The following is a 21,506-nucleotide window of genomic DNA, read 5'->3' as shown; positions in this document are numbered from 1 at the left end:
CCCCTGACGCTGAACATCAAGAGCGCCAACTGACTATCCATGAGCCTGCTTCCACAGAGGCTCATGAAGCTGAAGACTTTCCAGCAGCTGATCCCACCGCTGCTGAAGACATTGGTCACCATGACCATGTTGAAGATGATGCAGTTCTTCCTCAGCTCGAGCACCAACAGGTATCATCGCCTGTGCTAACGCACAGCGAACTCATCAACATTGGTCATCCTCTGACGCCAATTGCTCAGGATGCATCATGGGCTGATCACCCACAAGCACAAGAGGAAGATGACTTTGAGGCCCAGCCAACTCCAACTCCACAGGCGTCGCCAGCGTTACGCAGGCTTCGCAAAGGACCAAGGCCTCCAGTCTCCGAGTCTGAAGCTAAAGCTGCTGAAGACATTCCGGCCGCATCAGCCGATGAAGAAGAAACCCCAAGAGTTGCTACACCCCCGTCTCACCAAGAAGCTGTTCTCGAGGAGAACGTGACTGTGACCGACCCTCCAGCTCATCAAGTGGAGGTTGAGAATCTTGAGGCTGCCACCGACGCCACTAACGCTGTCATGGCTGAAGCCAATGTGGAGCCTACACCAACCCAAGCACCAGAAGTCGGCGAAGCCAATGATGCTACTACTTCTGTTCCTATGCCTGCTGCTGGTCCTCAGTTTGACTATCATGTTGAGCACAGGCCTTAGGTACAGAAGCCAATCCCAAGATTGCCAGGTTTCCAGGTCCTGCATTAGCACCTGGATCCTTCAATGTCAACGGCTTCAAAGCAGACAACACTTTCTTCAATAGCTCCAAGAACCCCTACTCAAGGGAAAGAATATCTTCTGATCGGTTCTGGAGCTATCCGCAGCGAAGCTATTACTCCTGCATTCTGTACAATCAAAGTCGCATCTTCTCACATAAGCGTCTTGACATCGAAGCAATAGCTGGTCTGCCCTGTCTGGAAGAAGCTCTGGATTGCTTCAAAGAGGTTGGATTGTTGCCGTTTGTCACCGACCAAGAGCACTGGAATGAAGAGTTGCTGCTCCAATTCTATGCCACACTTCACATCCGTGGGTACAACAGAGATCCGAAGACTTGGGTCCTGGAGTGGATGACAGGAAATGTCCATCACGAAGCCAAAGCCTTTGATATCATTGAGCTCACTGGTCTGCCCACTCCTGGCGATCTCTACGAACTTGGTTGTCAGCTCCACAGTGAAGCTATGGAGAGCATCTTTCAGAAGCCTGAACCAAACATGAGTCAGATGCTCAGTATGATGAAGCCATTGCCACAAGATGCTGCATATCCTAAGGAGTTCTTTGTTGAAGACCTTGAGTATCTGCCAAGGACTATTTATCACATCATAAGGCGAACTCTCTGGCCCATCAAAGGACATTCTCCACATGCCAAGCTGGAAGGTGCAATGAAGACTTTGGTCTTCTATATTCTTCATGGCAAATGCTTCAATGCATAGGACTTCTTCATCCGCCAACTTGCTGCATCAGGCTCTGATCTTTTTGGCTTGAAGTTCTACGCTCCATGGATAATGCGGCTGATTAAACTCCACTCCGCTATCTCATATCAGCCATCTGCTCGCAATCATCGGATCTTTCTGCCTAATGTGGATATGTCCGTTGAAGCCATTTATCCTGAGCCTGCCAAGGAGCCTCTTAGTCTTCAGAATGCGGAGCATCAAAGTTTCTCTCAGAACATTGAAGGAGTTGAAGCAGTCACCCGTGTTTATCCTCTGGCTGGAACTACACGTGCACCTCATCGTGCCCTTACTGAAGCCACCGAAAGCACTATTGGGAAACGACCCAAGAAGCGATCTCGTGTTCTCAACGACCGAGAGCTTCTTGTGGCTCTTCATCAGAAACAGGATAGGCATCATGACTGGCTGAAGCGCCAAATGCAAAGCCTCTTGGTGGATGTCAACCGCATTCGCAATCTTGCCACCAAGAATGCCTTTGTTGCCCATGAAACCTCTCGACGCACATGGAAAGGGCTGACGCTTATGTGCTCTGAAGATGATCTTCAAGAGGATGGCTTCTCTGAACACTTCAAGTTTGACTCCACACCTCCTCAAAGGGTCGTGCTGCGACGAACTCCATCTCTTGAAGACTCTGAGTTCTCTTTCTCTGCGGCAACTGTGAATGCCAGAGTGATCGAGGACGAAGACGATGCTACTTCACCACCTCCTCCCTCAGCACGCTTCGACACTGCTCCAAGTTCTTCTACACCGGCAAACACCACTGACGACCCTGTTGCTTCACCTACTCTTCATGGGAACGAGTAGATGCTCTATGTCTTCAAACCTTTTTGGTCCTTACTGACAAAAGGCGGAGAAGCATATGAGTTTGATAGTCTTCAAGCGGGTCCACATGGGCGGTTGCTTTATATTTTGCCTCGTGTTTACAACTCTCGTTTTGATACATTTGGTTCTTTGAGTTGTAACACCTAAACTCGATGGTCGTCTGCTACTTATTTGCTACTTCGTGATGCGATGATAAATTCCGCACTTAGATCATTTTGCAGACGTCCATTTTCCATTATGCATGTCATTATATTCACATACCTTCTCATGCATAATGAATTGTCATCATAAGTTGAGGAGGATCTCCACGAGTACAACCTGCCATGTGCATTTGCATTCCAAAAGCAAATTACTTATATGCACATCTTCAGGGGGAGCCCTTGCAACGAATGAAGACAATTCCTTATCCTTTACAATTTCACATATTATATTCCCCGTTGAAAACTTCAACTAGTTTGTCATCAATCACCAAAAAGGGGGAGATTGTAAGTGCATCTAGTGCCACCTCTAGTTGGTTTTGGAGTATTGACGACAAACCTAGTTGAGGGACTAATGTGTTTGTGAGAATTGCAGGATAACACAGGTAGAAGTCCCTCATTGATTCGGTTTTCCTACCAGAGATGACCCCTAAAAATGTATGAAGACATTGATGTCAAAGGTGGTATATGAAGATATTCTCATTGAAGACTATGACAAGAGAAGACATCGCATGAAGCCTATGGAGCTCGAAGACTTAGATCTTTCGTAGTTCTTTTTCTTCTTTGTTGAGTCATAGGAACCACCGTACTGTTAAGTGGGGTCCAAGAGAACCAGTCAGAATGACTGAAGTGATGCTTAACCAAAACCTATGTCTTCGAGTGAAGACTATGAGAGCGAATCTTGTCCAGAGTTGGACAAGTCAGCTTTGCTTGTAGCCCAAGTAAAGTTGTCGTGTGTGTTTGAAATCTGACCGTTGGAACACGTGTCAGTTCCTTAGTGACCCAGGGTCATTTCAGACAAATCAGGTCGGGTTGCCTAGTGGCTATAAATAGTCCACCCCCTACAACCATAAATGGTTGGCTGCTCAGAGTTAGAGTACGGCTTTTGTCGTTTGAGAGCAACCCACCTCGAAGCCTTTGAGAGAAAATTCCTTGCGAGGATAAAGCCCTAACCACCCAGAGCCAAAGAGTGTTAGGCATCACTTAAGTCTTCTTGTCTGTGTGATCTGAAGACTTATTACACTTGAGGACTGTGAATCCTCCAGCCGGTTAGGCGTCGCGTTCTGAGCATCCAAGAGACATTGTGGATCGCCGGTGAACGAAGTCTGTGAAGGTTTGGGAGTCTACCTTGAAGACTTACCAGAGTGATTGGGCGAGGTCTGTGTGACCTTAGCTCAAGGGGAATACAGTGAGGACTGGGTGTCCTGAGCTGCGTGTTCAGGACTGGGTGTCCGGGACTGTGTGTCCTCAGGTTTAAATACCTAGCCGCCCTAACCAGACGTACAGTTGTCACAGCAACTGGAACTGGTCCAACAAATCATTGTCTTCAACGAGTCACTGGTTTCACCCTTCCCTTTCCTTTACTTATTGTTGATCCTTGTGAAGTCATTGTATGATTGCACTATCTTCTGTCTTCACTGAGTGACTGCTTGTTTTGATCGGCTTCATAATATCTTCCTACCTGATCCTTACTGCCTAGCTACTATTAGTCATTGTGCTTTCACTTCATTGAATACTTGACTATGGTCTGCCTAGTGTAGTCTACCTTCCGCTGCATGGTAATAGGTTTATTTCTATCGTTTGTCTTCGAAACTTCTACGTTTTGAAGACTTTCATAAAAATCGCCTATTCACCCCCCTCTAGTCGATATAACGCACTTTCAATCATCAATAGCAATCAAGCAGGATGTAGACTTTTACCTCCACCGCGAGTGGCCAAATCTGGGTAAAACTCGCGTCTCTCGATTCCGACCAACCCCGTTCAAGCGATCACCTAGCACCGATGGCCTCACAACTTGGTCCTTTCACGAGGACATCTGCCGTGACAAAACCATGACATCGTGTGAGGGACCTTTTTGCAAAGTTGTCGGCACAAATCCCTCCAACCGAATCTAAGCCATCAACCGCCCATCCGATGGTCCAACTCCATTTTTTCTATTTTTTCATTTCAGGGGGAGATTCTATTGTAGTCGTTCCCGAAAAGTCACGTGAGTGTTTTTCCTCTGCATAGAACTCACCCATATTACCAGCTAAAGGCTTCAACAAATGCATAAGCCTATCCGGTAAGTCATGGATCTGTACCCACATCTTAAGCTTATTCAAATCCATGGTAGAGAGTTTTGTGAACCCATCACAAGGTGCCACTAGGACTAGACTTTCTTGAAACGTCCAAGGCCCTCCCTCTATCACTTTGTTCCCAATCTCCCAATCATGAAAACAGCATGGTGTACAAGTTATCGCCCCAACGATCTGAACTTTACCGTTTGAGCCAAATCCCAAGCACTACGCATATTCTTATATTATAGAACCAGGGATCCCCATAATCCTTCGAGGTATACACTCGCAATAGCCAACCATCGAGTAGAGATCATCGACAATGGCTCCTCTTTCTCAAAGAAGATATTATCCAGGTCATACCCAGTGATCCCCAACTGGTGTATCATCTCTTCAAGGTCTTCTTCACCCGTACCCGACGCAGATGCATCAGTTGCCATGGGTAGGATCCTTCTAGTTTCATCCCAAACCCTAGAAACTCCACCCGCAGCAGACCCAAACGCGTCCAGCCAAGGCCGGGAAGTGACACACGGTCACCCCTAGATCAGCCCGAGCGATCACAGAATAGGGAGGAAGTAGCGGTGGAGGACGGGGACTCAATGTCGGACATTACAACGAGAGGATGAAACCCTAGCAAGAGAGGAAAAGGTAATGGACTTTCCTTAAAGATGTGTTTTCGCATAATTGGCCCACTGAATTTTTAAACAAAATTCGCCAAAAAAAGAATTTCTTAAATATAACACACACACACACAAAAACCTTAAATGCACCTGACGGCAAATGGCGGTTTGCTTCGCTCTCTGGTCGAATCGATATACTCTCCACTCTCATCTCCCTCCCGTGCCCGACGAAATCCCCACCTTCGCCTCTCCTTCCTCCGAACCCTAACCCCAGCCATGCCCCCCGGCGCGGCGGCCGCCGCCAAATCCGATGACGAGGACGACTACGAGGAGTACATCCCCGTCTCCAAGCGCAGGGCCATGGAGGCCGACCGCCTCCGCCACCTGCGCCTCTCCAAGCCCGCCGCCGCCGCCTCCGCGGGCTCCCTCCCACCGCCTCCGCCCCCGCCGGCGGCCAACCCCGCCGCCGCCCCCGATGACGCCGCCCCCGCCGCCAAGCCTAGCCTCCTCGTCACGTCCACGCAGCTCAAGCGCGCGGCCCCGGAGGTCACCGCCACCGAGCAGATCATCCTGCAGGAGAAGGAGATGATCGACAACCTCTCCAACAAGAACACGCTCATGTCCGTGCGGGAGCTCGCCAAGGGCATCACCTACACCGAGCCGCTCCGCACCGGCTGGAAGCCGCCGCTGCGGCTCCGCCGCATGCCGCGCACCAAGGCCGACGAGCTCCGCCGCAAGTGGCACATCCTGGTCGAAGGAGACGAGATCCCGCCGCCCGCCCGCGACTTCCGTGACCTCCGCTTCCCCGAGCCCGTCCTTCGGATGCTCCGCGAGAAGGGCATCGTGCAGCCCACGCCCATCCAGGTGCAGGGGCTTCCCGTGGTGCTCTCCGGGCGGGACATGATCGGCATCGCCTTCACCGGGTCCGGGAAGACTCTGGTGTTCGTGCTGCCCCTCATCATGGTGGCTCTGCAAGAGGAAATGTTGATGCCTATTGTGCCTGGGGAGGGCCCGTTTGGCATGATCATTTGCCCATCACGGGAGCTGGCCAAGCAGACATATGATGTCATCGATATGTTCCTCACTCCACTCAAGCAGGCTGGGTTCCCAGAAATACGACCATTGCTTTGCATTGGGGGTATAGACATGAGGACACAACTGGATGTGGTGAAGAAGGGCGTACATATTGTGGTGGCCACACCTGGGCGGCTCAAGGATCTTCTCGCCAAGAAGAAGATGAACCTTGACAACTGCAGGTATCCATTGGATTTTTGTGATTGATTTGGTGTTTTTATACCTTTGACAGATAACAGAGTATAACTGTTCTGCTAGTCTCTTAGGTTCATAATTTTCTACTAGGTGTGTTGAGCCGGATCATGAAGTTTGAACTAAAACTATGCGATGGCTGAATTGCTAATATGAAAGCTACATAGGATATGCTTTTCAACAATAATAACCCTGTTTTCTGATAAGCTCAAGAAAGAAATACACTTACTCCCTCTGTTCTAATCTTCACTAAAGATCTTGGGATATATTATTGTGGATGACTGGTGAGTATATTTCTGATGGGTAAAACACGTAATTCGTCAGTGAATGTGATGTACATTTGTACATTGCAATAGGAGTGATCACAAGACAATGTTGCTGATGTGAGGGATGTAGGAGTAAGGATGAGGCTAGACTGGGTAGAGAAGATTTGAGATGAGATAAGGACTTCCATCGTTCAAGAAGAGACCTGTTTTCTGATAAGCTCAAGAAAATACACTTACTGCCTTCATTCTAAACTTAACTAAAAATCTTGGGATGCATTTTTGTGGATGGACTTTTGAATGTATTTCTGATGGATAAAACATGTTAATTCGTCGATGAATGTGATGTACATTTGTACATTGCAATAGCCAATAGGGGTGACCGCCAGGCAATGTGGTTGGTGTGAGGGTTGTAGAGGAAGATGAGACTAGACTGGGTAGAGAAGACGATGATATAACAGATAAGGACTTCATTGTTCTTGATTAATGCCAACAATTACAATAGCCATCGTCAAGGGCTGTCCTAACAAATATTGACCAGATCTGAGATTAGTCTAAATGTAAACTTGTCTAACTGAGTAGCAGTGGTGATGGCCTGGGGAGGAATACATGAGTAAGATGAGACCGTAGACTGTAGAGTGTACAGAAGATTTTAGATGAGCCAGTTTCATTGTTTTTCTTGGTTAATGCCCACAATTACAATAGGCATCGGTGGGTTATCCTAGCAAACTTAGGCCATATCAATCTAAATGTAAACATGCTTGATAGATCAAAGAACTAATCCTCATCGTTGGGAAGTAATTAAACTATATAGGAAAATAAATATACTGGCCTGGAGGAACCATCCTGATCCTAGATGCTGACCCACTGCTACCAAGATGTTACTTGCATGGACAATGCCAGTGTATGGTAATTTCTGCATGCATGAATTCATGTGGATGCTCCATTCCCATCCTTGTTGTACATCGTCATCAAAATCACTTGTTATACAAGTGATGCACATGATAAACAAATACTATTCACAAGCTATTGTTTGACAATAGTAACATTGCCTTCTTTCTAATAGATTAGCATCTTTTAAGCAGGGCTTAAGGTTTTGACTTACAAAGGATAAAAGTAAACGTAAGACTTTTGAGTAAAAGTGATATATTGGAAAGAGTTTGTTGTTGTTTCTTGACTTCAAGTTTATGTTTTTTTTCCCGACTTCTACACTGCAGTTATATGTCTGGTATCAATTCTATTTTTGAAGACTGCGCCTTAGCAGCAACAATCTATAATTTCATAGCTCAACCCTTATGATATGGACTGCAATTTGGGAACTTTGCATAATAAATTTGAAGTATGCACCGCTCCAATGAAGAATAAGATACATAAAACGGTTTAATGTTGAATTTTTACATTTCACTAAGGACACTTATTTAGCAGTACATACCTGCTGTTTAGTTTCAAACCATCTTCAGTTGCTGTTTTCCTTATAATATTATCAGAAACATAACTGCATAGTTGTAATTAACGAATGCTGAAAGTTGAGTGGCTCTGGACCAAATTTAGGGGATTAGAGCTGTCAATCCTCCATGCTCCATATGTGTGCACTGTGAAGTATCAATGTCCAAAGACCAGAATATGCCCCCATTACCTAGGAGATAACCATTTTTTAATGCAAGTGTTTTAGCCTGTATTATATTGTTCTACATTGGATCATTTATACTAGTAAAACCTCTTCGAGCTTCTTTAAGGAGTTAAGCAGACAGTGTTCAAAATTCTTAATAGCGCTTTTCTTGATTTGCACAGGTATTTAACTTTAGATGAAGCTGATAGGCTTGTTGATCTTGGATTTGAAGATGACATTCGGGAGGTTTTTGACCATTTCAAGGCACAAAGGCAAACCCTTCTTTTTTCTGCCACTATGCCCAAGAAGATTCAGAACTTTGCAAAGAGCGCCCTTGTAAAGCCAGTTATTGTCAATGTTGGAAGAGCTGGAGCAGCAAATCTGGATGTCATCCAAGAAGTTGAGTATGTCAAGGAAGATGCCAGAATTATATACCTCCTTGAATGCCTTCAAAAGACTCCACCTCCTGTTCTTATATTTTGTGAAAACAAAGCTGATGTTGACTACATCCACGAGTATCTTCTTCTAAAGGGTGTGGAAGCTGTTGCAATCCACGGAGGCAAAGATCAGGAGGAGAGACAGAATGCGATTGAGTTCTTCAAGAATGGAAAGAAGGATGTTTTGGTGGCTACTGATGTTGCCTCAAAGGGTCTTGACTTCCCTGATATCCAGCACGTGATTAACTATGACATGCCTGCCGAAATAGAGAACTATGTCCACAGGATTGGTCGAACCGGTCGATGCGGGAAAACGGGAATAGCAACTACGTTCATCAACAAGAACCAGACAGAGACTACGCTTCTTGACCTCAAGCACCTGCTCAAGGAAGCGAAGCAAAGAATACCACCAGTGCTTGCTGAGCTCGTTGACCCGCTGGAGGATGCTGAAGCTATTGCCAAGGAGAGTGGTGTCAAAGGATGTGCATTCTGTGGTGGCCTTGGGCATCGTCTTGCTGACTGTCCAAAGCTGGAGCACCAGAAGTCCGTGGCGATCGCTGGCTCCAGAAGAGATTACTACGGCGGTGGAGGTTACCGTGGAGAAATATGATTACATCATCATATTATTAAGAGTGTATGCTTTATCAAGAGGTAAAATGCTGCAGCTTCAGCTCATCCATGCTTGAGATATCTTAAGAGTGAAGTATCATGCAAATCTGAAGTTCCCTCCTTAGTCATCGTATCCTCGAAGATTTGTCATCACATTATGTTTCAAGTGATGACGACTTTTGATGTAATATATTTCTCTGCATACGAAGCTGTACTGTTGTAATACTATGTATATTGAGTGGCAGATTTTTCTGTGAGGAGGGTATTATTTCTTGAGCACCAGTATCATATGTCTAAATAGTGATCTAAACGCTTTTATATTTCTTTACAGAGGAGTAACAGAGAGTGAGGGCTGTGAAGCTGTAATAGTTATATTGGCCGTCTTTTTTTTTTGGATGGAGGATATTGGCATCTTTTAGGGAGCTTGGACGAGCATCACACTAGTTTGATTTATTGTTAACAGCTTGAAAGTTCAGAACATCTGCCATGGAAATATACAGGTTGCTTGACTTGTTGCTGAACCCTGACACTTACCTCCTAGATACGTCAATTTTAGCGTCGACGAATTTCGGACGGAGGGAGTGAGGCAAAAGAAGTGAAACAAACATTCTTCTTCATAAGGAGTTAAAAGGTCATCATCATCATAATACTACGGCTAGAAGCTTTTAAGATGACCACCATGATACTACCACCTCCTTTTCAAAAGGTGATGACGACGACCATCAATACTACTGTTACAACCACCATCTCTACAGATTAGAGTACCCTAAGAAACCTACATTTTGAATGGACGAGCATCACAGCGGTTTTGCTAAAGCACATTAATTTTACGTGGAGATTCTTGTCGATATTTTTAATGTTTTAACACAGTACATGTGCATAGATAGATAAGCACATATACTCATTCTATGAACACGCACATCTTACTCAAATGAGCACTTCTGAGAGACTAAACCGACGCATCATCTTGAGATTGATGGAGTTGGCACAAACACCTTAATAGTCGACTGAAACGTTTTCCCTCACTAAACGCATATTACCGGATGGACTGAAATAAATTCAGAAAAATACGAACACTAGTGCTAAGTCTAACTTGAACCTTGATGGGCTAGCATACCATTGCCGCATAATCAACCAACCACAGGTTGATCCGCCTTTTCTTTTTTCTGTTTGATGGTTGAGTTATTTAGATGTGTAATAATTTGTGCACATCTAGATATACATCTATATTTCCAATGCTAATTTTGGTGTTGCAGACGAGTAAGGCTTGGCCCCATCCATCCAATTTATCTTGCATTTACCACCTAGGTTCATATAGTAGGTAAGCAAAACATAACTGTATGGGCTCCTAGAAATCAATTGTATCTAATTGGAGCCCACAAGGCAAGCAATCCATTGCACATCACTCAGCAAACACTAACAATCGAATCGCCAAAAGAAAATACAATAAAATATATACCCTCTTCGTTTCCGAATTATAATTATTTTAAGCATATATATATGGATGTGTTTTAGTGTGTTTGTTCGCTTGTTTCAGTCTGTAAGTAGTTCATATTAAAATATTTGAAACGTCATTATGATCAGGTGATAATTGGTAAAGCAAAGACCCCTAAAATTGAGATGTAGCCAGGTAGGTGAGGAAACAGGAGGATGATTGGAGCTGCTCCGGTAAATCCAATTTATTTCATCGTCGCAATCCAAGAACGGAGCACAAACACGTCTAGGATTTGCCATAACCAAAATTCACCGAGTTGCATCTCCGGTGAGGAGAGCATCAAGGTGCTGCGTTAACGAAGGCGACGATCCTGTCGAGCATCTCCTTGCCCTTGTCGCAGTCGGGCTTGAAGAGGTAGAAGACGTGGCCCTCCCCGTCCGTCTCCAGCAGCTCCACCCCCTTGCCGGCGGCGGCCAGCGCCTCCGCGTACGCGCGGCCGCGCCACCTGAGGAAGTCGCCCTCCGCCGTGCACACCATCACCCGCTCGCACGCCAGCGCCCCCAGCCCCGGCGCGCCGGGCGCCATGGGGTTCATCCGCGGGTCGTCCATGCCGGTGGTGGCCGGGCACGCGAACATCCAGAGCCCCGCGCCCCGGGCGCGCGCCGCGGGGTCGGTCGTCTCCTCCCCCACGGCCTCGGAGCCCCAGAACCAGGGGTGGATCAGCACCGCGCCCCCGAGCCGCGCGGCGCCCGGCTGGATGGCGACGTGGTGGCAGATGTTGGCCCCGGCGCTGTCGCCCGCCACGAAGACGCGGGCGAGGTCGCCGTGCGCGGCCACCCAGGGGTCCGCCGCGGAGAGCACCCAGCGGAGCGCGTCGAGGCAGTCGTCGTACGCCGCCGGGAGCGGGTGCTCCGGCGCGAGGCGGTAGTCGAGGGAGACGCCGAGGGCCGGGCAGGCGGAGGCGAGGTCGTTGAGGAAGCGGTGGTAGTTGGGGGACTTTGCGGACTCGGCCACGAAGCCGCCGCCGTGGACGTAGACGATGACGGGGAGCTTCGCGGTGGTGGTCGCGGCGGTGGGGGGCAGGTAGAGGCGGGCGGAGTAGGCGCCGAGGTCGACGTCCTTGGACTGGACACCGGTGGAGGGGTCGAGCCCCGGCGCGACGGGCGGGAGCACGAGGGGGCGCTCGAGGCGGCCGCTCTTGTAGACTCGGAGCAGCGGGCCGAACTCGTGCAGCAGCTCATCGTCGGCGGCGGGCGCAGGTGCGGTGTTGGACGCCATGCTCTCCCTCTCTCTCTCACTGGCGAATGCTCGGGGGTGAGGGGAGCCGGCTCGTGTGTCTGTGTGTATTTGTTTCGTTTCGTTTCGTTTCTTGGGATCTCCGGAAGGGAAATGGCATCGCGCGAACGGCGTGGCGGTGGAGTGAGAGAGACCGATGATGTATTCATGTGTGGTTGAAGCGAGTTACGTGCGTGGATGCCCCATGAGTGATAAAAATATAGTCTAAAAATGGGGCGTGGGTGTGCCAATGCTTTCCGTCCGCCGGTCGGGCTCGGCCTGCGACAAATGCATGCTTGACTCATGAGTCCAGGACTGCTCGTGCTCCACGCGTTTACACGCTCTATTTTTCTCTCTCTAAAGCTTCCAATCTATTCTCATCAATTAGTACAACACATATCAGAAATAATAAAAAATACATCCATATTCCTAGGACACCCAACAATGACTACAAACACTGAAACGAGCCGAAGATACGTCACCGTCATCGCCTCTCCCTCACTGAAGCGAGACAAAACTTGTTATAGTACACACTTAAAAAGTCGTCATGCGAACGCCCTATAGGACCAGCGTACCAGAACAATAACCGTCGTCATTGAAGAAAAACTTAGAAAGAATCCAATCTGTAGACACCCGAACACAAACAAATAAAACCGGATCCACGTGGATCCATCAAAGACAAACACCGATTGAATCCCACGAAATCCGTCGGAGAGAAACCCCACACGCCCTCCGATGACGCTAGAAGCACCACTGGAACGGGGTTAGGTGGGAAGAACCTTATTTCATCTTAAAAGAGCCATTGTCGTCCCGTCTCTGTGAACAAGACACAAATCCGAAGAAATTTAGAAAAGACATCAAAAAATGAAACCCTCCTGCCAGCAAAGGCGGGATTTGCCACCACCGTGGCCCTAAGGTCACAAGAGACGAGGCAGACTAGGGCCGGGCAGGCAAAATCCGAGGTCATGTGCCAAACTCTAAAATGGACCCTACTTCATCAAAAAAAGTACTAAATAATATAATAATACAAAGATTACAATATCTTACATAACAGTGAGAAATAGTACCTATTCTTGGTTTTAGTCTTCACTTAAATAACATCATTTAAGTGTTCTTTAAAATAAAATCTTCAGTAATATCCTCATAATTAATCTTCTCCAATGCTTCACTCTCAAAAGCTATTGATACCGAGTTAAAACCTGATTTTTTGTTTCTTCAAACGATTTTGGTAACCAGATCCATGCTTTCTAAATGAAGACATTGCTTGGATCTTTCGATATTACTCCTTTCGTTCTAAAATAGATGACCCAACTTTGTACTAAAGTTAGTACAAAGTTAAATCATCTATTTTGGAACGGAGGGAGTAGACAAGGGTGATGCTAGACACCTAATGGATAAAAGGAATAAAATTAGTTGCAATATTTAGCAAAACTACATAGGTGGACGAAATCGGAACTCACACTCAAGGTAAAGAGCTCACGAGATCACCGGTTATCAACGCAACTACACTTAAACATCGGAGATGTTGAGAACTTTCCCTGCCTTCCTGTCGGCTGCTCTTCTTGGTCCTGCCCTTGTTATTCCTTAAGCCCGAACCCGAAGAATTGATCAAGTGATTTGATCTGCGTTGCTGGAATGCTGGCCCTGGCCGCCACACGAAGAACGGAAGGGACGCTTCGCTCGCTCCTCTCCATCCCTCGATTGCTGGAATTTTTTTTCTTAGACTATCTCAACAGGCGCGCAACCACGCGTCGCGCTAATTTTATTTTACAACGCCGACATAGCTTTTCTTTTGCGCACGACCGGGTGCTTGCTTCAGCAGGCGCTGCAAAATATGGCGCGGCGTAGTAGCTCCAGCAAGCGCACTAAATTTACAGTGCACGCGAGCAGCCGGCGCTTGGCAAATATGATCAACACATATCCATTTGACAATATGATAATCTTTCAAACATTTAAACAAGTGTTCAAAATAAGAGTTGAAGCAATATAGCATAGTTCAATTGCATGGCATAGTTCAAAACCACCCAACCAAGTTAATGACAAATAAAAGTTTACACAAACAAATGGCACATCAACATTCATGCCACATCATCTTCCTCCTCTTTTTCCGACTCTTCCGAAGACGATTCTTCCTCCTCTTCTCCATTTTCAAGCGCGTCATCATCATCGGGAGCTCGGATGGTGTTCGCAAGATCTCCAACGGCATCATGCGAAGGTATGTGAAGCACACCAGAAGCCATGCGTCCACCCATGTCACGCGAAGGTGCTGCCATGCCTCCCATGAGAGACCCAAAACTCATGCCTCCCAAGCCTCCCATGATAGCTCCGAAGCCACCCATCCCTCCCGTAGATGCTCCCATGCCTCCCATGCCGTCCATGATAGCTCCAAAGCCACCCATGGCTCCCATGCCTTTGAAGTCTCCCATGGCTCCCATGCTTGCTCCCATGCCTCCCATGGCCATGGATCTTTTTTGGACCAAGACTTCATCACGGGAAATATTGATGAACTCTTTTTGTCTATCGTCGAAGGTAGATGTGTCCGTGAAGAACAAGTACTTCTCCCATTCCAATAATCTAGCTTGCTCCTCCATGACCATTTTCTCCTCCTCCAATGCCACATTCCTCTCCGCGGTGATGTAGACCGAAACTCAATGTGAGGTCCGATCCGTTGTCGCGGCCCGACCTTTCACAACACTCCACCACCAGCAGTAGCAACCTCTCGCTCGCGCACGCGATGTACACGAAGTAGAGGATTTGAACCTTGCGGCCCAGCATGAGAAAACCAATCTCGACGAAGGTACTCACGCGCAAAACAATTTCCACGAAGAGAAATCGCAACACAGGTTTTCTAAAGATTCATCTAAAACTTGATACAGACGTCTACCCTTAAAAACACATCGTGTCTATTTTATAAAATAACCTTAACTTTGCATGACTCACGGGCTAGACTTTATAGTAGTATAGCCGACTCCTTCTACTCCCTCTGTCACGGTTTAGAAGGCGCGCTTGTAAATTCTCTGGGACCTAGGTGATTATCTATTGGTTGTGAGATGGGCTAAAAAATAGCATTCACACTACGCATGCACATAGAAATAGTATATCGGCGTACTAATTAGCTACTAGAAATAAATGCAATGCGCCATAAGCCTTGTCTATTGTGGAAACGCACACAAATTTAACTGTGCCTTCTAAACTGTGACGGAGGTAGTAACTAGATTGACAAGGAAAAAACTAACACACGTAAAAACTCCTGCTTATTTAAACTACCTTTTACATCTCGGTAGATCCTAAACTTGCAACCGAATAATATTGAGGTGGACCCTGAGGTGGACCCCAGCCTGTGTCCTTTAATGACAATACATCACATACTAGCCTCTGACTCTTGCAACGTTGTGAAACTTCTTCTTTACGTGGAGGTGGCAAAAACAGAAACAAATCCCTCTCATTTATCTTGTTGACCGAACCAAATAAATGACACCCCGCATGCTCCCTTCCATCAGTGTAGGTTTCCTCTTCTTTTCATGTATAATGTACTTTGAATTTCCGTTTCCAAAACATGCTCGATCAATGTTGCATGCACATGTCACGCCTTGATTTAGCTCTTGAATTTGCATGTAATTATCATCCTTTAATACATGCATGTCCAGGGACTTCTCTTCCCTCTTGTTGGCGCAAAGATCAAACAAAACAATGTCCTGTTTTATTTTAACAAAAAATAATTCCTCTAACCCATTGACATGCGGTACTATTTTGCGATCATCAACGCTAACATCAGTTACGGCCATTTCATCGTCTCCTCCTTGAAACGAAACCGTTCTCGGTTTCGAATCAATCTCTTCAACAATATTTGTATTTGCAGTTTGAACGATGCTTGGAAAATTTTCAGTGGCTTCAACCTTCTTCTTCTTTACTTCTGATGCAGCTTGAGAAATGTCCCGCTTCTTGCGATCAGCCATATACTTCTCCGATGTGTACGAATCAAGTGCTACGTATTGTCCTCCACGAACAAAAGAAAATTCGTCAACCGAATGATATGTCAACTGTCTTTTATCTGTCCATGGTTTTCCTAACAGTATTGAACATGTATGTATATGCGTAGGAAGCACATCACACATGACCATATCGTCATATCCACATAGAATAAACCGTACCTCAACGCGATGCATGATCTTGACAAACTTGTCCTTCCACCAAAGCTCGTACGGTTCTGGATGTTCAATCAACGACAAGTTCAAAGCATCAACCATAGTTTGACTCACCATATTCATACTAGAGTAGCAATTCATCAACGTTGCACAACTCGCCGGCCCGACGCGCACACGCGTAAAGCATTGGTACCAAGGCAAGGAAAGAAATGGATCCTTCTCGACCGCCATCATCATTTGTGAGCTACAATCTTTTCACATGATAAAAAAACTTGAATAGTAACTCGAAGAAAAATATTGTGTCGTGAACAACCTTTGCTCTGAATACCACCTGATGTAGACCAAAACTCAATGTGAGGTCCGATCCGTTGTTGCGGCCCGACCTTTCACAACACTCCACCACCAGCAGTAGCAACCTCTCACTCGCGCACGCGATGTACACGAAGTAGAGGATTTGAACCTTGCGGCCCAGCACGAGAAAACCAATCTCGACGAAGGTACTCACGCGCAAAACAATTTCCACGAAGAGAAATCGCAACACAAAGGTTTTTTAAAGATTCATCTAAAACTTGATACAGGCGTCTACCCTTAAAAACACATCGTGTCTATTTTATAAAATAACCTTAACTTTGCATGACTCACGGGCTAGACTTTATAGTAGTATAGCCGACTCCTTCTAACTAGATTGACAAGGAAAAAACTAACACACGTAAAAACTCCTGCTTATCTAAACTACCTTTTACATCTCGGTAGATCCTAAACTTGCAACCGAATAATATTGAGGTGGACCCTGAGGTGGACCCCAGCCCGTGTCCTTTAATGACAATACATCACATACTAGCCTCTGACTCTTGCAATGTTGTGAAACTTCTTCTTTACGTGGAGGTGGCAAAAACAGAAACAAATCCCTCTCATTTATCTTGTTGACCGAACCAAATAAATGACACCCCGCATGCTCCCTTCCATCAGCGTAGGTTTCCTCTTCTTTCCATGTATTAATGTACTTTGAATTTCCGTTTCCAAAACATGCTCGATCAATGTTGCATGCACATGTCACGCCTTGATTTAGCTCTTGAATTTGCATGTAATTATCATCCTTTAGTACATGCACGTCCAGGGACTTCTCTTCCCTCTTGTTGGCGCAAAGATTAAACAAAACAATGTCCTGTTTTATTTTAACAAAAAAATAATTCCTCTAACCCACTGACATGTGGTACTATTTTGCGATCATCAACGCTAACATCAGTTGCGGCCATTTCACTTGGCCACCAACCCCCTCTCCTCGGCCACCGCATCTTGGCTCCTTGCCATCCTCCTCGCCTCGTTTTTCCTTTCTTGCTTTCACAATAGCTTCCACATAATTTTCTAACTCATCATCTCCTTTCTTCTTCTTCTTCTTCTTCTTCTTCTTCTTCTTCTTCTTCTTCTTCTTCTTCTTCTTCTTCTTCTTCTTCTTCTTCTTCTTCTTCTTTCTTTCTTTCTTCTTCTTCTTCTTCTTCTTCTTCTTCTTCTTCTTCTTCTTCTTTGCGGCCATTTCACTTGGCCACCAACCCCCTCTCCTCGGCCACCGCATCTTGGCTCCTTGCCATCCTCCTCGCCTCGTTTTTCCTTTCTTGCTTTCACAATAGCTTCCACATAATTTTCTAACTCATCATCTCCTTTCTTCTTCTTCTTCTTCTTCTTCTTCTTCTTCTTCTTCTTCTTCTTCTTCTTCTTCTTCTTCTTCTTCTTCTTCTTCTTCTTCTTCTTCTTCTTCTTCTTCTTCTTCTTCTTCTTCTTCTTCTTCTTCTTCTTCTTCTTCTTCTTCTTCTTCTTCTTCTTCTTCTTCTTCTTCTTCTTCTTCTTCTTCTTCTTCTTCTTCTTCTTCTTCTTCTTCTTCTTCTTCTTCTTCTTCTTCTTCTTCTTCTTCTTCTTCTTCTTCTTCTTCTTCTTCTTCTTCTTCTTCTTCTTCTTCTTCTTCTTCTTCTTCTTCTTCTTCTTCTTTCTTATCTCTATTTGGTCTTTTTGGCTTGGAGCATGCAACCGAGTTTGATGTAGGGCTTCTCTTGCCACCATCACTTGATGCCTCCTCCTCCTCATCATTGTAACACCCCGGATGTAACTTACCATATTTGTACTCCAACTCTTGCCATTTTCAGCTCTAAGTTATGAGATTCCCTTCGTGGTTGGGTTTTGTCTTCGTTTTGCATTTTGTTCATGTCATGCATTTCATATCATGTCATCATGTGCATCTCATTTGCATACGTGTTCGTCTCATGCATCCGAGCATTTTCCCCGTTGTCCGTTTTGCAACCCGACACTCCTACGCCCTCTGGCGCCCCCTTTTGTCTCTTTTCGTGAGCGGGTGTTAAATATTCTTGGAATGGACCGAGATTTGCCAAGCGGCCTAGGTACACCACCTGTAGACCGCCTGTCAAGTTTTGTGCCATTTGGAGTCCGTTTGATACTCCAAAGGTTAACCGGGGAACCGTAAAGGCCTCGTGTGTGTTGCAGCCCAACACCCCTCCAAAGTGGCCCAATAACCCATCCAAACCTATCCGCGCCTGGAACCGTCCGACCACGCCACGCCGACCCCGTGGGCGCGCCTCCCCGTCGTCGTCTCCCTCCGGCCTCGTCTTCCTCCGCCGCCCTCGAGGTTGCCGGCGTCCTCCCCGTCTCTCCCCGGCCCCGATTCCGGCGAAGTCTCCGGCGAGCCCCAGATCCAGATCCAAATGAGGGTTGACTCTGTTTTCTCTCTAAGTCCTTTTTCCTGATTATTTTATGCCTCGTTTCATTTCATCATAACTTCTCATCTGTAGATCCGTTTTGCACGCATGATATATCAAAATGTTCATCATGATGTGCTCTTCATTTTGTTCCATTGTGTCATGCTTGTTTGAGTCCATGTTGATGCCCAAGTCGTTGATGCAAGAGTGCTATAAAATGTTAGGTGCTGATTCTTAGCAGAGTATGAGCATTTGTCATTTTTGCTACATTTGTTGTGTGCTGCATATGGGCATGAGCTCTACATGTGTTTTGATCTATGTCATGCCATCTTTACAGGGGTGTATGCCATGTATTTTTGTGATCTTTGTGGTGACTAGCACAAGCATGCAAAGTAGCTCTCGTGATATTGCTGATTTCAGGGACTTAGAATTTCACTAAGTCTTTGCTCTGCTGTTATTTTTATGTCATGTATTCATGTTGCTACAGTGAGATCCATGCTTCTTTTGAGTATCTTCAGTAAGGATGTTTTGGACATATGGTTGTGCTCTATCCATCCATGTCCCTGTTTGCATTTATGGAGTGCCCTAACATGACTTGCTATACGTTTTGCTATAAAATGTTCCTAGCAGATTGTTTACATGTTAATCAATTTTGCCATGGTTGTTGTAGTTGATCCTTGCATGCTATGAGATTATTCTTGTCATGGTTAGCTTCATGAACATGTCTTCTTGCTGGTAGTATGCTTAGCTTGTCATGAAATGCCTTGTGGTGAGTGAATCGAGCTCGCAAAGATGCCTTCATAATTCTGTTTTTGCCATGCTCAGTTTTCTGCTAAGTCTGAATCAGTTAACGAAACTTGCTATGTTTACATGGGTGCCATCATATTTTCTGTGCCCTTTTGTCTCATGGTCAGTAAGGGACTTTTGTTCTATGCTTTGAGTAGATTCATGCCATGCCTTTTTTTGCTATGATCTGTTCCTGTAGAATGTTGTTTGCTTGCTCTAAACATTGCTTCCTGATATTAATTCCTGGCATGTCAGTATTTTCACCAAGTCTGTGATGCTGATATCTTTTGCACTTTTGCCATGCTTGTTTGAACCTGATATTGTGTGTTTTAGCCGTAGCTCAGTGTTCATCTTTTGTCAAGCATCTTGAGTAGATCACTGCCATGTGCTTTCTTGCTATGTTGGACTGCAGTAGCTTAGTTTCTTGTTACATTCTAGATGACATTGTGCTGTTAATCGCATAATTGTGCCATTCTTGTTTTGCTTGCCATTTGCAAACCGTGCATCCGATTCCGGTGATCTTTATATCAATTTCAACCGAAATCATCTCATCTTTCCAGCGGCACTCTTGGTTTGCCAAGTTGAGGCCTTGATTAATCTTTTCCTTCTGGAGCCCGCATATGCATTGCATATCACATCCCGCATATCATGCCATGTTTTGCATCATGTTGCTTGCGCATTGCATCGTGGTTGATTGTTGTTTCCTTTTTTTGTGTTCTTGATTTGGGTAGAGCTCGGAGACGATTACGTGATCAAGGAACCCGTTGAGTACGCTTACGAGGATCAAGCTTTCGTCAACTCGGAGAACTTTGCAGGCAAGATGACCATACCCTCAAAATCACCTCTATCTTTGCTTGCTAGTCGTTCGCTCTATTGATATGCCGCGATACCTACCACCTGCTATATTATGCCTCCCATATTGCCATGTCAAGCCTCTAACTCACCTTTCCTAGCAAACCATTGTTTGGCTATGTTACCGCTTTGCTCAGCCCTCTTATAGCGTTGCTAGTTGCAGGTGAAGTTGGAGTTTGTTCCTTGTTGGACATGGATATTGTTCGGATATCATTATTATATCTTATTTACTTTAATGCATCTATACACTTGGTAAAGGGTGGAAGGCTCGGTGTCGGTGTCAAAACCGGCGGATCTCGGGTAGGGGGTCCCGAACTGTGCGTCTAGGCGGATGGTAACAGGAGAAAAGGGACACAATGTTTTTACCCAGGTTCGGGCCCTCTCGATGGAGGTAAAACCCTACTCCTGCTTGATTAATATTGATGATATGGGTAGTACAAGAGTAGATCTACCACGAGATCAGAGAGGCTAAACCCTAGAAGCTAGCCTATGGTATGATTGTCTGTTGTCCTATGGACTAAACCCTCCGGTTTATATAGACACCGGAGAGGGCTAGGGTTACACAAGGCCGGTTACAAAAGAGGAGATATACATATCTGTATTGCCTAGCTTGCCTTCCACGCTAAGTAGAGTCCCATCTGAACACGGGATGAAGTCTTCAATCTTGTATCTTCATAGTCCAACAGTCCGGCCAAAGGATATAGTCCGGTTGTCCAGAGACCCCCTAATCCAGGACTCCCTCAGTAGCCCCTGAACCAGGCTTCAATGACGACGAGTCCGGCGCGCAGTGTTGTCTTCGGCATTGCAAGGCGGGTTCCTCCTCCAAATATACCACAGAAGAGTTCAAATAAAGGATAGCGTCTGACCCTGCAAAATAAGTTCCACATACCACCATAGAGAGAATAATATTTCCACAAATCTAATCTGCTGACATGTTTAGGCAACATGACATCATGC

The 21,506-nt window shown here is 45.8% G+C and overlaps 1 protein-coding gene and 1 pseudogene across 1 annotated transcript; one reads left to right on the top strand and one right to left on the bottom strand.

Moving 5' to 3' along the window:
- The first annotated feature begins 5,337 nt into the window (after positions 1 to 5,337).
- Positions 5,338 to 9,633, top strand: LOC125530278 (DEAD-box ATP-dependent RNA helicase 35A). Its single transcript, XM_048694669.2, has 2 exons — positions 5,338 to 6,423; positions 8,488 to 9,633. The coding sequence occupies exons 1-2, from the start codon at positions 5,444 to 5,446 to the stop codon at positions 9,350 to 9,352; spliced, it is 1,845 nt and encodes a 614-aa protein (XP_048550626.2). The 5' UTR covers positions 5,338 to 5,443; the 3' UTR covers positions 9,353 to 9,633.
- A 1,369-nt stretch (positions 9,634 to 11,002) lies between these two features.
- On the bottom strand, positions 11,003 to 12,197 carry LOC125530277 (tuliposide A-converting enzyme 2, chloroplastic pseudogene; annotated as a pseudogene).
- Positions 12,198 to 21,506: the final 9,309 nt, after the last annotated feature.

This window comes from Triticum urartu, chromosome 3A (genome assembly GCF_056163025.1).
Source record: "Triticum urartu cultivar PI428250 chromosome 3A, HENAU_Tu73, whole genome shotgun sequence".
NCBI classification, from domain to species: Eukaryota; Viridiplantae; Streptophyta; class Magnoliopsida; order Poales; family Poaceae; genus Triticum; species Triticum urartu.
This window is presented reverse-complemented; position numbering and strand designations above follow the sequence as displayed.

Coding starts and splice junctions, on each gene's coding strand:
- LOC125530278 (XM_048694669.2), top strand. CDS start 5,444: ATGCCCCCCGGCGCGGCGGCCGCCGCCAAATCCGATGACGAGGACGAC. Junction 6,424..8,487: donor ATGAACCTTGACAACTGCAG/GTATCCATTGGA, acceptor TGATTTGCACAG/GTATTTAACTTTAGATGAAG.